Source organism: Podarcis vaucheri (assembly GCF_965113315.1).
Source record: "Podarcis vaucheri genome assembly, chromosome: 4".
NCBI classification, from domain to species: domain Eukaryota; kingdom Metazoa; phylum Chordata; class Lepidosauria; order Squamata; family Lacertidae; genus Podarcis; species Podarcis vaucheri.
Window position 1 is genome coordinate 43,227,879 of NC_138762.1, and position 13,444 is coordinate 43,241,322.

General features: G+C 42.4%; 1 protein-coding gene across 5 annotated transcripts in view; it reads left to right on the plus strand.

Moving 5' to 3' along the window:
• Nucleotides 1–10,323, plus strand: part of ILDR2 (immunoglobulin like domain containing receptor 2) — a 42,921-nt gene extending 32,598 nt beyond the window's left edge. For 3 of the 5 annotated variants that reach the window (XM_082221478.1, XM_082221476.1, XM_082221479.1), the window contains 5 exons: nucleotides 709–888; nucleotides 3,083–3,196; nucleotides 5,709–5,919; nucleotides 6,863–7,603; nucleotides 9,242–10,323. In XM_082221478.1, the coding sequence (XP_082077604.1) occupies nucleotides 709–888; nucleotides 3,083–3,196; nucleotides 5,709–5,919; nucleotides 6,863–7,589 (1,232 nt within the window). In that variant the 3' untranslated portion in view covers nucleotides 7,590–7,603; nucleotides 9,242–10,323. The remainder of the gene's footprint in view (nucleotides 1–708; nucleotides 889–3,082; nucleotides 3,197–5,708; nucleotides 5,920–6,862; nucleotides 7,604–9,241) is intronic. The other 2 variants (XM_082221477.1, XM_082221480.1) reach the window with 1 other exon arrangement.
• Nucleotides 10,324–13,444: the final 3,121 nt, after the last annotated feature.

Genomic DNA, 13,444 nt, shown 5'->3' on the forward strand with positions numbered 1-13,444 from the left:
ATGCAGATGTAAATGAGCAGCCAGGTGTGCATCTTAAATCCATCTGGTTGCATGCACAGAAGCTTTCTTCCACACACAGATCTTGCTGGATCAGGGTGACTGTGTGGAAAGAAATATCAGTCACATGAATGCTCAGTGCACATCTGTGTCTGCTGTGAGAAGCCAAATCCCATTCTGATATACGTTGGAATCTTTGGCCAACTAGTTGCAGGCTTTTAGTACATGCTTGAGGCTTCCAGTAGTATTAAAGGTGAACTGCTATGACTCTATAAGATAAATTAAACAGAATCTATTTACATGATGACTCCTCTTTGCTAATTAGGCTTTGGGTAATTTCCCTCAAATTTCATTTAGGTTCCGCATTTGTTTACTCGGTGGTTTAATTATTTTTAATTAATCCCCTTTTTAAATAAACAAATCCTCTGATTATTTTGCAGAAATATACCTGATATAAAGTCTTGTTATGACCTGATTTTGCTGCTGAAGATATATAGACCATAATATCTCTGAAACATGAAACATTTCTGATGACACTTGCTGAGCTTGTTTGTTTAAAATGGGTTCAGTATCATCTCATTTAAAAGACCTTGGAAGAATCAATGGACTGCTGCAATTTCTGTTGCTAAAATCAAGAGCAGTTACAAACTGTTAAATGGGAAGCACTACAGGGTGAATGCTTCGTTTTTAATTATTACCTTTTTCCCCCAGTGTATGAAGCAGGAAAGGCTGCGAAGGCTGGATACCCTTCAACCGTTACATCAATCCCTGGGCCTTATTATATTCCCTCTGTCCACTCTGCGGCTGGAGTCCCATCTCATGCTGTCCTGATGGAGAAGTCACACCTTCCTCCCTTGGCAGCAAGTGAATCCAGCGTAGGAGGACAAAGTGGTAATCTGGATGCTTTCTGGGTCTTTGTCAGAATATATCAGCAGGGCCCTCAAATGAAGCAGAATAGGAGGAAAATGTATACAAGTGTATTCACATGGAATTAAATTAACAAAACCAAGGGATATCCTCATTCTAACTGGGAAAGTTTCGAGATTAGGAAAGGGTGACTTTTCCTGAAAAATAAGGTACAAACCTCTTTGTATGTTTTTTGATGGACAGTTGTATATCAAAATTAAGAAATGTGCGAGTTTGCATAATCATGCAAAGTAAAAACACAAATCCTTTTTGCACCTCTGTTTCATCTCTACCACTCATGAGCAAAAATTCATGGTATTTTTTATTTTCCCTACCACATATTTTGCCTGGAACTTTTTAGAAGAAAGCCATGCCCCATTTCAAGTGTTCAGTGTGGTGGCAGCATGCCCAGTGCATCTTTCCATGTGCTTTTGGTTATGTCACACGTGCCTTGAATCAGTACTGATCTGTGATTAAGAGACAGAGAAAAACTTTGTGCAATCCTATGGATATTAGTCAGGAGCAAGTTCTATTGAACGTAGTGGGATATGCTTAGGCTAGCGCTACATGCCTTTTTTGCTTATCAGTGATAGGCAGCCAAAGAAAATGGCAGGTGTTCTTTATCAACAGTCCTGTGCAATACTTTAGGATCAAATGCTTGTACTACTAGCTCTTGAAACGGCATGTGGCATTTCGGAAGGAAGAATCTAATTGGTAATAGCAGCACTGCACTGAGATGACATTCCTGAAAAAGCAATTGATGATCAAATTCCGGCAATAAAGCTCCTGTGCCCTTGTACTAGTGTACTGACCTTTTGAGGGATCATTGGAAAAGTCATAGGAAAAAAAGGGTTTAAATAATCTGTGTATTTCTGCTCTCCTCCACTCAAAATAAGAATGGATGAGTTAAGGGGAACTGTTAAAACATTTTTTCATTATTAAGAAAAAGATCTGGAGCAGATTCAGGAGTGATAAATCAGTATTTGACCAAAAGCAGAATTATATTGAACTGAAAAGTATAATAAACAACCCAACATGTTAGACCACAGTTGTGTGCGCACTTTAAATGTCACTGCACAGAAATGGCTGTACTGAACTAGGATGCTCAATCAACACATACTTTGAAAAACAAACAAACAACCCACTGCATTTTTCATTTCATTGTTATTGGACATGGTGTTGGGTCTGCTTCTCTGAAACTACTTTATATTGGTTGCATACATTATAAAGCACGGCTAAATCCTTCCCACCCTCTCACTTCTCAGGTACCAGGCATGGGCAATTGTTATAAATACTGTTGCATGGGTTACTATAATCATCTCTGATTTATATGGAATAGCTAATGGAATCAAATCCTGACTGAATGACTCACAAGAACTTTACTGACCACACTAGACATTTCTTTAAGGCTGCAAATATGTTGCACTTACTTGGGAGTAAGTCCCATTAAGCTCATTTTTTATTTTAGGGGTGTCTTCTGCAATTGTTTGGGATCAGTCAACAGATCTAAACTCACTCTGATATTAATATCTACATTCCACAAAAAAGGGTATAAATTTTTCCTACTACACAGCTGCAATTGGGGGGGGGGGGAAGGATGACTAATTTCCCTGTCAATTACAGAAATTATGCAAGCTACCCAAATAGATATCCAGAGGCCAAAATAACCTCTGGGACTACAAGAGATGATGACTGTATAATGCCACTCTAATTTCCAACAAGGTCACTAGCAGTTAAAAAGTCACTTTCATAAACGGATAAGATGAATAAAGTTTTATCGTAATAATAAAGAGACATTCATATTGGAAGAAGCACCACGTCATAGACAGTCTTGTTGGGAAGAGGCAATAAACACAATGTTTGAGGAACTGGCATTCACTGCTATTATTCAAATTAGGCATGATCCCACACTTTATAGTTCCATATTTTAAAGGTCCACTTATTTCAGTGCCAGAGAAGAATGCGTTGACTTTTCCACTGAAACCTTCAGGGTTTGGAAGTGTGTAATTGTTTGTGAATTTCTCTGTGGCTTTTGAGTTAACGAACACATAAGATTCCGTTCTCCCCTGCAATCCAGAACTCGTTAGGCATCCTGATTTGATTCTTAGTTTAGGAGGACTTGAAAATTATTTTTTGGAAAGAATACATACTGACCAGTTATTTACTACTTCTCCAACAGTGCGGAAAGGCTACCGAATCCAGGCTGACAAAGAGAGAGATTCTATGAAGGTGCTGTACTATGTCGAGAAAGAATTGGCTCAGTTTGACCCATCGAGGAGGATGCGAGAGAGATGTAAGAGATGGAACTTGTTCAGCTATTTCTAGTAAAACCCAACATTGTTGCATTCAAAAGAGAATGGAATGTTAATGCAAACTCCCCTGTCCCCTTAACCTGTAATGGTGATCGCACTGATATAAACTATTTGGTGATGACTGGGCTACTAACAGGATGCAAAGTAACATGTTTCTTCAACAAGGCATCCACCTTTCTTAATTGCACCACATCCACATTCATCTCCTTCCCTGCCATTTTTTTAAAAATTGGAAACAGTTTTTAAAATATTGAAAAAAGTTCTTCAGGAAAGGGGTGGAATGTGAGTTAGTAATGCCATCAGTTTCCACCAACCAGCACTGTGAACAATTGCCTTCTGCTGTAAAGACACAGAAATGGTTTCTTCTGAGTTCAGTCCAGGAGAGAAAAAAACAGTGAGTGCATTTCCACACAGGGCTCACCCCCACATTATGTATGTCTGTACACATCCATCATTTCTAGCAAAAGACGGCAGGAAATAAATTGCTACACACTGAGGTGGTCCAAGTCACTGACTCATCAAGTCCATTCAGATACGTCTAATACAGATTTTTTTAAAAAAAAAATACAGATAAAAATGCTGCCCTCTATTTTTAGCATACACATTCAATAGATTCAGCCCATTAGTGCCACTTGGTCCTGGCTGTCAGAGATACACAAGCTGCCTCAATCACTTGACAGACTCAAGGAATGACTTTAATCACAGCTTTGAGGGGGAAAAACTAAAAAAATTACATGGTGTACTCAAGCAGTCATCACTGAACATGCTGCCATTTCCACCCACAAGAAATACTATAAAAAGGTTTCCTCCAGATTGGGATGCCTAGAATCCAGATGTCACTATGTGCAGTGGGTTAGGCAATGGGGGTGATGGGAGGGAAAGAGCACATCATTTTAAAAAGCTAAGTTTGGTTAATCACACAGAGCTGGTCTATCTCCCACTCCAGAAAGAGTGAGACAGAATGCATATAATTCTGACACACAGTAGGGTGCTTCTCCTATGTTTTATTGCTATGGAGGAGTACCTGTGAAAAAATGCATATGGAAGTCTTTATGAGCAATACAGAGTTTACATTGGTTTTGCATTCAGAATCCAAAAAAATCGACTTGGGTGGACTGTTGATTCCCTGTACCCTTTTCCTTTCGAGCAGCATATCCTCACGCCAAGTTAGAAATGCTTTTCCAAGACCTTCTTACTTTCTTACATGAAAGACTGTTGATGGTGAGAGACAGTACTACATCTCTCACTGACAAATAGAGCTAGCCATGTGGTTCTTTGGATCTGTAAGGGAGCAGGTGGCGCTGTGGTCTAAGCCACTGAGCCTCTTGGGCTTGCTGATTGGAAGGTTGGCGGTTCGAATCCGTGTGACGGGGTGAGCTCCCATTGCTCTATACCAGCTTCTGCCAACCTAGCAGTTCGAAAGCACATCAGTGCGAGTAGATAAATAGGTACTGCGGCGGCGGGAAGGTAAACGGAGTTGCTCCCGTCACGGTCCTCCATGTGCCAGTAGCAGTTTAGTCATGCTGGCCACATGACCCAGAAAGCTGTCTGTGGACAAACACTGGTTCCTTTGGCCTGAAAAGCAAGATGGGCTACACAACCCCATAGTTGCCTTTGACTGGACTTAACCATCCAGGGGTCCTTTCCCTTTCCCTTCTTTAGATCCACTTTTTTCTCATGTTTTCCTGAATTGGTGCTTTTACAAGTGCCATTTAATGTTTGTTCTGTAGTCTGTCTTGTTCTGTGGCAGCACTTATGCTTTGGAACTGCCCGCCTATTAGGCAGATGCCCTCACTATACTGTTTTAGATGCTTTTTAGTGCCTTTATTTCAGCAAACCTACCCAGAAATGAAATATAATTTAGTCATGTATCCTCATTTTTTAAAATTGCAGATTTTATCTATGTAGCATTGATAATTATTTTATGTGCATTGCTTTGGTGTTTTTTTGATTGGTTTATATTTTTTAATTAAAAAGGGGTAAAGGAAAAAAAGTTTTAGCATTGCTTTCGATAACTAAAACCACATTTCTGATAAGGTTGATTTAACAGGGACAAGTCTTACTCCACCACCACCATTATTATTATTATTTTATTTATTGAATTTATATACAGGCCTATACCTGGGGGGTCTCAGGGCGGTTCACAGAATAAAATCAAAATATAAAACCACACAAATACATAATAAAAATAAAACCAACAAGCCAATAGCCCCCTCACCATTTTTATAGTTCTCTCTCTCACATACACACAATGTTTATTTTCATAAAAGAAAAAATTCTACAGGTAATCATCCATCCAGAAAGGATGGATCTGTTATACAATATTTAGATATTCTATACAACATCTAGTGTTTCTTGAGGAATTAATTCTGTTCCGGTATGTGAAGGCTCCAACAATCCATGAGTGTTAGATTGCTATTTTTCCCAATGTCTTCTGAGTTATTTTTATCATCTCCATGGTTTCCAGCATTTCTGTGCCTTCTTTCATCCTAGACAATAACACCATCTCAGAGCTCACCTCCTTGCATGAGGAAGATGCCAACTTCCGCCAATCTTACCGCCAGGTGCGCAGGAAGCCGCTTCCCCCTTCAGGAGACATGGATGGTGATGCAGAATACTGGGCAGGAGTCATCAGTGGAGGTGGCACATCTAGGCCACAGACATGCTCTGATTACAGGGCAGAGAGGGGCAGCCTGAGGCTCAGGTGAGTGCAGCTCCTGGGAGAAGGGGGGAAAAGGGAGGGAGGGAGAATGCCTTTTGCTCTCCTGATTCCCCTCCTTTTTCTTTCTAATTATTGCGGTCCAAATTTTTTAGGAGGGGGCAGGGGGCGGTGCTTGAATGACAATGAAGAGAGTAAGAGTCCAAAGTGACAAAGATGGTGAAGGGCTTTGAGAAAAATTCCAGTGAATAAAGGCTGAAGGACCCGGGTGTGTTTACGTCCAGAGAAGAGATTAATATAAAAGGGGATTGAAAATGTCCTTCAGTCAGCGCGGAGCCCTGGTTGATGCTGTCGCCGCTGGATGTTGCCTCCTTGGTCCTGACCCACAGCAGGGCCTTCTTAGTAGTGGTTTCCCATTTGTGGAATTTCCTTTATTTATTTTCTTTCTATCCCAACTTTCTCCCAGCATGAATTAAAACAAACCAGGGAAGGCCCTCCCTGGGGAGGTTTCTCTCTCTTTCCCCACTCCCTCATTATAAACATTGAAGAGGAATTTTTGAAAATGCCTGCTCACCCAAACACCTGACGGGTGAAAGATCCTATTCGCAACAACCTTGGAATTATTAGTTGTTGTGAGGTTATAAGACTGTTTTTACATGTTTTAAAATATTCTTAGTTGTTCTTAAATGTTTTAAATATGTTTTACTTTATTTTAATTGTATTCTTTTTACTACTCCGTTGTTCGTACCCCTAAGCTCCTTTGGGAGAAAGGGTGGGATAGCAATTCTACACAGAACACACACACATGTGTGTGTGTGTGTGTGTATCCTTTGCTAAGCAGAAGGATATTAGGCTGTTGGCATATGTCATTCAGGTGCTTCGCTTGGGGTTTATTGCTTGCTCACCCTAGACGAGCAGGCAAGTCCAGTTACAAGACTGGCTTACTGATTTGAAACAAAAACCACGAACCATTTCCCGTCTCTTTCAGCCAGCAGAGATGCAAGTCAGAAATGCTCTCAAGGAAGAGTTTCTCCATGGGAGTGCCGGCTGTCTCCATGGATGAACTTGCAGCCTTCGCTGAGTCCTACAGTCAGCACGTCTGTCGGACAGAAGGCCTTCAGGAGCCCCGGCGCTTTGAGAGGACAGGATCCAGAGGAGCACGTGGGGGTGCAGTTCAACACCCAGAAAACTCATCTGATGAGTATTATGGCAAGCACAGGGCAGGAAACCGTGAGCCGTTGACAGATTCGGATCGGGGCTGGACGTATAGCCCACCCAGGAGACGTGCCCACGAAGAGAAACACTTGCCTAGGCTAGTGTGTCGGACACCGGGAGGGAGTCAGAAGTATGACCACTCCTACCTTACCAGTGCCCTTGAGAGGAAATCGCGAAGCTATGATGAAGGTGGTGATCATGGCGGGACACCTTCAAAGTTTAGCTCGCAATCCAGCCAGAGAGGAGGGACATACTATGCTTGGTCGCCACCATCCACTTACAAACCAGGGCAGCAGCAGCAGCAGCAACAACAACAACAACCTCCACAGCAAGAGGAAGGGGAAGACACTCTGCCGCCATACAGCGAACGGGAGTTGAGCCGAGGCCCTTCATACAGAAGCAGAGAACAGCCAAGCCTGAATAACTCAGATAAGAAAAGGAAGAAAGAACCCAAGAAAACAGTGAGGCCATGTCTGACACTCCTGATCCAAATGGGCTGAGCAAGAATCACCAGGCAGGGTGGCTAGGTTCTGGGCTGATGGGGCAACAACTTAGGGCTGCTTCGTAGTCAATGTTTTTGTACTCTGGTTCTGTTACTCAAGTTGCAACTGGGGAAAGATCTCAGCCCTGCTTGCACACCTGTTGCAGGGGGAGCCTGAAAATCGTGGCCGCTTACGTGTTTCAGTCTTAGGCCTTAGAATCTGAGTACAAAATGCATTATAAAAAAATCTGCCTTGATTCAGAGAACTGAGGAGTACAAAGAGGAATATCTTGAGCAGAAGGGGTCAGGCTAGGGGTTGATAAGAAAGGAAGCAAAATAATCTAATTTCAGTAAATCGTAAATGAATTCTGGGTCACTGATGATGGGTGAAAGCAATAGTTGCCTGATTTGATCCTAGTGACCTGAGTAGAAAGACAATTCTTTTAAAAGTTTCCAAAGTTCAGAGTCTAGACAACATTTGGAAGTGGCATCTGTTCACCTTATTTTTTGAGCAGTTGGAACAGTTGTTAATTATCTGTCTACTGGTGGTGTTGGATGGGAAAATTGAAAACCTATATATTTCCTTCTTAATAACTTGTTGCTTGTTGAGTAGTTAAAAGTACTTGCACTAGCTGATAATCCACTGATGTGCCAAATTAATTTAGAAGGCTGCCTGGTGCAGTTTTTGACTGATCGGTCAGAAAATTGCCCACTGATCACTCAGTTAAAGGAAGCACATTCATGGCAGCTCTGGCCATAAAGAAGTATTGAGCACACACATGTATAACTAGAGAATTATTGATCTGAGGAAGATCAGTTAGTGCAATTATGTTGGCTTGGGTGATGGAGAAAGGAAGGTGCACGTGCCATCTGGCAGCTTACAAGGAGCTGCTGTGACCCTTGTGATGAGATCCTTGTGATGAGATTTCTGGTTTTTATCTAGATTCATCCAGACTTCCTTTTGTGCCACGTTTCTGGGTACAGGTCCTGGCTTTCCAGGTCCAGGCCTGAGTGGTTTTTCTTTTAACCCAGTGCTTTCCCCAGAACAACTCGAGATTTACAACTGAATTGAAGCAAATGGCAATCAGGTTTTTCGCAGATTGCTGTTTGTGTCAATTCAGTGGTAAATGTGGATTTTCCCAGGGAAAGCACTGGGACCCAGGGAAAGCACCCCCCAAAAAAACCCCACCACTCGGACACAGAGCTTTAAAGTGTGGACCTGCGCATGGAAAGTACAGCACAAAAGGAAATCTGGATGAGCAGTTAATTTTGAATATAGACAATGCTGCAAAAAGGTTGTGTGGAGCCTTGAGAAACTGCACTCTGAGCTCATGATGGAGCACTTAAATGAACAATTACCCTGGACATGGTTTGAACCAGGAATGAAAACAAGGGGTCTTCCAGCAGGCTTCCAGAAGGTACGAATTGGCCCCTTCATATTGAGGTTGTGATATTGGTGGGCAGGTGGTTAAAGATAGAAAGATTTGATAAATGCCACCATGAAGCTAGTTAGCATGTAGGGAAGCCACACTGTAAGAGGCTACTTAAAGTTTCTGAAAGCAGAAGCCAAGCACCCAGTTTTTGTTCCCTGCTGAGGATACATTTTTCTCTTCATGTTATGAGAGATGTGATTTAGTGTTTCACAGTGTTTGCCTCTCTTTTCCCCCTCAGAATGAGTTCCCAACAAGGATGTCCCTCGTGGTGTGATGCTGTTGTAGAAGAGTTGTGTTAATGGACTTGGAAAACAGAAACAGTGATACTGCTGAGTCACACAGGCTTCCAAGATGTGTGTTCTCACCTGATAATATTCAGACTCTTGTCTGTTTCATCATGTGAATAGAGATCCTGTTCAGAAGCTAGTTCCAACCAGTTGCTCTCATCCAGTCAACCCCTTGGAAAGGGGAAGCTCCGTTGACAAGGAAATGAAACATGGAGCAGATTTCTTTTGCCAAGCTCATCTTCTGATCTCCCAGCAAAGATGGTGTCTCCATATTTTTATCCTCAGTCATCTCTGAACCCACAGTATTATGGGAGCTGCTTTCTTGTATGATATATATTCCCTCCCCGATATGACTGACTTCTCACTTGTACTGCTCTGCATCCTAGATTTGACAGGGAAAGTTGCCACAGGTTCAAGGGGCTCTCACCATTTGCTCTTTCTTCCCATTGCTGAGACTTCTTGAAATGGCATTTTCAAGAAATACTGCAGAATCAATTCTACACCTATCCGGAAATGATCCAAAACTCAGACCTGGGGCACTGCACTAAGGAGGACAGGGTAATATTGAGGAACATATTGGAGTTCCTGTATTTTTCTTTTAATGTCCTTCTCATTCAGGAATGGGAGCCACCAGTGAGATTAATGTTTTGTTTTGAAAGTGAAACTTAGTAGATTTTGCTGTAATGAGAATGTGCCATATTATTTCACTGTTGTCTGATATGATGTATCAGCATTGCCTTACAGTTGAACTATAGCCATAAAGGCTTCAGCTAGTTCTGCTGATTGGTCCTTTCGTAAGCAGAGCTCAAGCCTGGGTTCTGCTGACAATGATTTTTTTTCTTAATAAAGCCAACTGGTAGACAACAACAGACCTAGAATGAGAAAATCAGGGTGCAAAAGAGGGGAAAATAGCCATTGCTTTTATACTTCTACAAGGACCAATATCGCTCCTTTTCTGGTAATTGGCTGTGGCCATTCAATAAGGCAACAGAAAATTTGAACAATAAATAGGTTGGGTGAAACACCAGCTTTGTTCACATTTTGTTCTTCTAAAGCATCAATAGCCCAAGAATCTGCCACAATGCTGGGAAGGCAGATCTAGTTCAGAAGTGGCACATGATCCTCAAGAATTTGTTTTATGCTTGGGCTAAGTAGACAAAATTGAGCGTGATGTCTGACTGCTGTAACCAGTGCCTGGGCTCTAGCACTTCTGAGGATAGCAGTGAAGCCAAAACTGAACTGGGTATTTCATACTGCCTCGAAGCTGGCCAGTCCCAAGTGGCATTGCTCAGGCCAGCAGCAGCATGAAAAGGAATACTTAAAAATTAGGAACTGTTGGCAGGCTGCCACTGTCTGAGAACACTTGGTCTGCTTCCTGAAAACAAATATTCCCACCTGCGACCCCTTTTTAGTGGACTACAACCTTAGTTTAAGCGACTACAATAAGAGGCAGGAAAGGCAGGTTAGTCAACAGTTTAGTCTGGGAATATTTGGGAGGTTCCTTTGGTTGCATTTTATGTTTCTGGTGCTATCATTCTAGCCTCAGGGCATAGGCTGAAAGCACATAATACAGGAACCTTGCTGAAGCTAAATAGGTCTGGGTTTGTTCAGTGCTTTAATATTACCATTTAAAACCTATGTATGCTGTTTTGAAAGTGCTTGTGGAAGGAAGGCAGAATATCTAAATCAAATATATAAAATGCATTTGTTGTTTCTGTTCCAGCAGCTTCTCAATCCTGCCAAAACCTAATGTTACAAAAATAGCTGGGCTATTTGTGCAGGCTCCTGAAGAGTCTGCTCACAACACAGTTGTATACTGCCACTTCTATTTCTGACTGAGCTCTTGTCCTCTTTTTGTGCCACAGATTGATTTAGTTTTGTCATAAACAGATAGAATATGTGGGGTATGGCAGATCCTGCCGTGTTGCAGGCGATCATATTTCACGTTAATTGCAACACTATGCTTACAGTGTTCACAAGAAAGACGTTTCATGGCAGGAAGGGGGGGGGAGTATTTATCCAATACTGCAACAAATGCCTTAGGTATGTTGGCTATATTCTATCCAGTGACCACGAGAAGCTTTTTGCTTCCTGTGTAGCCTTGACTATCACACACAGTTGGAATACATTCTTGAGATAACAACACCATCTTGTGGACATGAGGCATCTTAACATTGCTTCTAGCGTGATGGACAGAGTATTCAGGTTGTAATCCTAAATCTACTTACTTAAGAGTAAATTGCATTGAAATCAATACGGCATTCCTATAAGTAAATATATAGTTTGGATCACGCTAGCATTTTTCATTGCTTTTTAGAGAGGCAACTGTAAAATAAGTTACCCTTTCCCCTTTCCTGACATTTGTTGCTTAGAAACGCTAACCATGGCTCTGAAGATTGGTGTAAGTGCTGGGGAAATTGCTACATGCGTCTAGAGTGGCTTAAAAGCCAGTACCGGACAATGCAGTGCAGAAGCATTTTGTCCTAGGGTTGAGCTAAATTACTACTATGGTAGTATTAGAAAGAATTCCCAGGTGAAAAATAAGGGGCATTGATATCCAGTGTTTGTGATGTGGATAGGGGTCTTGCCCACCTCCCGCCCTCCTTCCCTGTTTCTCTTGGTGCTGGAAAGCCTTTATCACAGAACCTTTAGAAATCGATTGAGAGACCTAAATTAAGAACACACATTGAATGAAGTCTGCAGCCTTTCTCACTGGTCCTGAACTCACAGTAAGGTGCAGATTAGTGGGTGCGATGCCAGTCCATCTCTACACATTGCAGGAGAAGACATGAGTGAAAAGGCCTTCTGTCTTGAAAGCCATAATTCTCTTATCAGATGGAAACCCGGTTATGGTTTCCCCAGGGGCTTGCCGCTTTGCGTAGAAGGCATTTTGGCAAGCTACCACTGAGGGCTTCGGCGAGAAGTGCCCCTTTAGCCGTTCCATCATTGTTTTGTAAGAAACGGTAGCGACGTCTTCAGGTGCAAGGAGAGCCTGAGCAATTTCAAACGCCTCCTCTTCGCAGACGCTGAGGAATGTCGCCTTCTTCGTGGCATCGTTGGTGACCTCTTTAGCTTCTAGGAAGAAGTTGAAACGGGTGGTGTACCCTTCCCAGTCTCCTGATGCTGGGTTGAACGGCAAGAAGCTGCTGTCGGTTGCCATTCTGAGTTCCTTGGGTCCCAGAGCTGAAGCCTGGCTGCATGGTGCGATGCAGCAGTGTGGCGTGCTGCGGTGCTGTGCGTGGCAGTCAGCTCAGTGGAATCCCACCTTCGTCGCCAGTGAAATATACTCGGAGTCAAGTGTGAATTTCATGCTCATTATTCAGCTCATAGTAGCAATGAATGAATCTTTCCCCAAAACATCTAGCTACAGGTATTTATACATTATTTGCACAATGGGGCCCGCGTGATTGGCTAATTCCAGGCTGCTCCTGTAGGCCAATCAGGTTGCGGATTTACCTCCTTCAGAAGCCTGATTGGCTGCTCCTGCAGGCCAATCAGGTTGCTGATTCGCTTCCATCTGGAGCTGGATTGGGTGGCTCCTGCGGACCAATCAGACTGCTGCATTCTGGATCCTATTGTTCTAGGATTCAGCTCAGTACATAACAGCTTTACTTCAAAGAGTTTTGCTAAGTAGTTATAAAGCAATTTCTCTCTCCCCCCCTGTACTTAATATTTACAATATTAAGAGCAACCCTGGTGATGTGCTTCACCTTCATTTTTCTATTCCACGCCACAGCTTTAGAACTTAGCACATTAGCATGAAGAAACAAACCCAGCTTTTTGTTACAGCTGATCAGTATGGTGAGTCTGCCTGACCTGCTGTTCCTTCCCAGTGTTAGTCCACCTGTTTTCTTCTGCAAGAAAGGTTTCAGATCACAGATGTGATAACTCAGTCATAACTCAGCATATTGCAGAACTGGAGTGCTACATGCAGTTTTAACAACAGAGATTGATCTGGCTGCCGCATTCTGAACTAATTGCACAGCTTTCAAAGGCAGTTACATATAGATGACATCACATTACTCCACTTGGTAAATTAGCAGGACATGCCCTGAACAGTATGCAGGGCCCTCTGCCCCAGAAAAGGGTACAGATGGTAAATCAGTCAAAGCTGATAAAACTGCCTTGACTTGTCTATCAAAGAGGCCTAGATC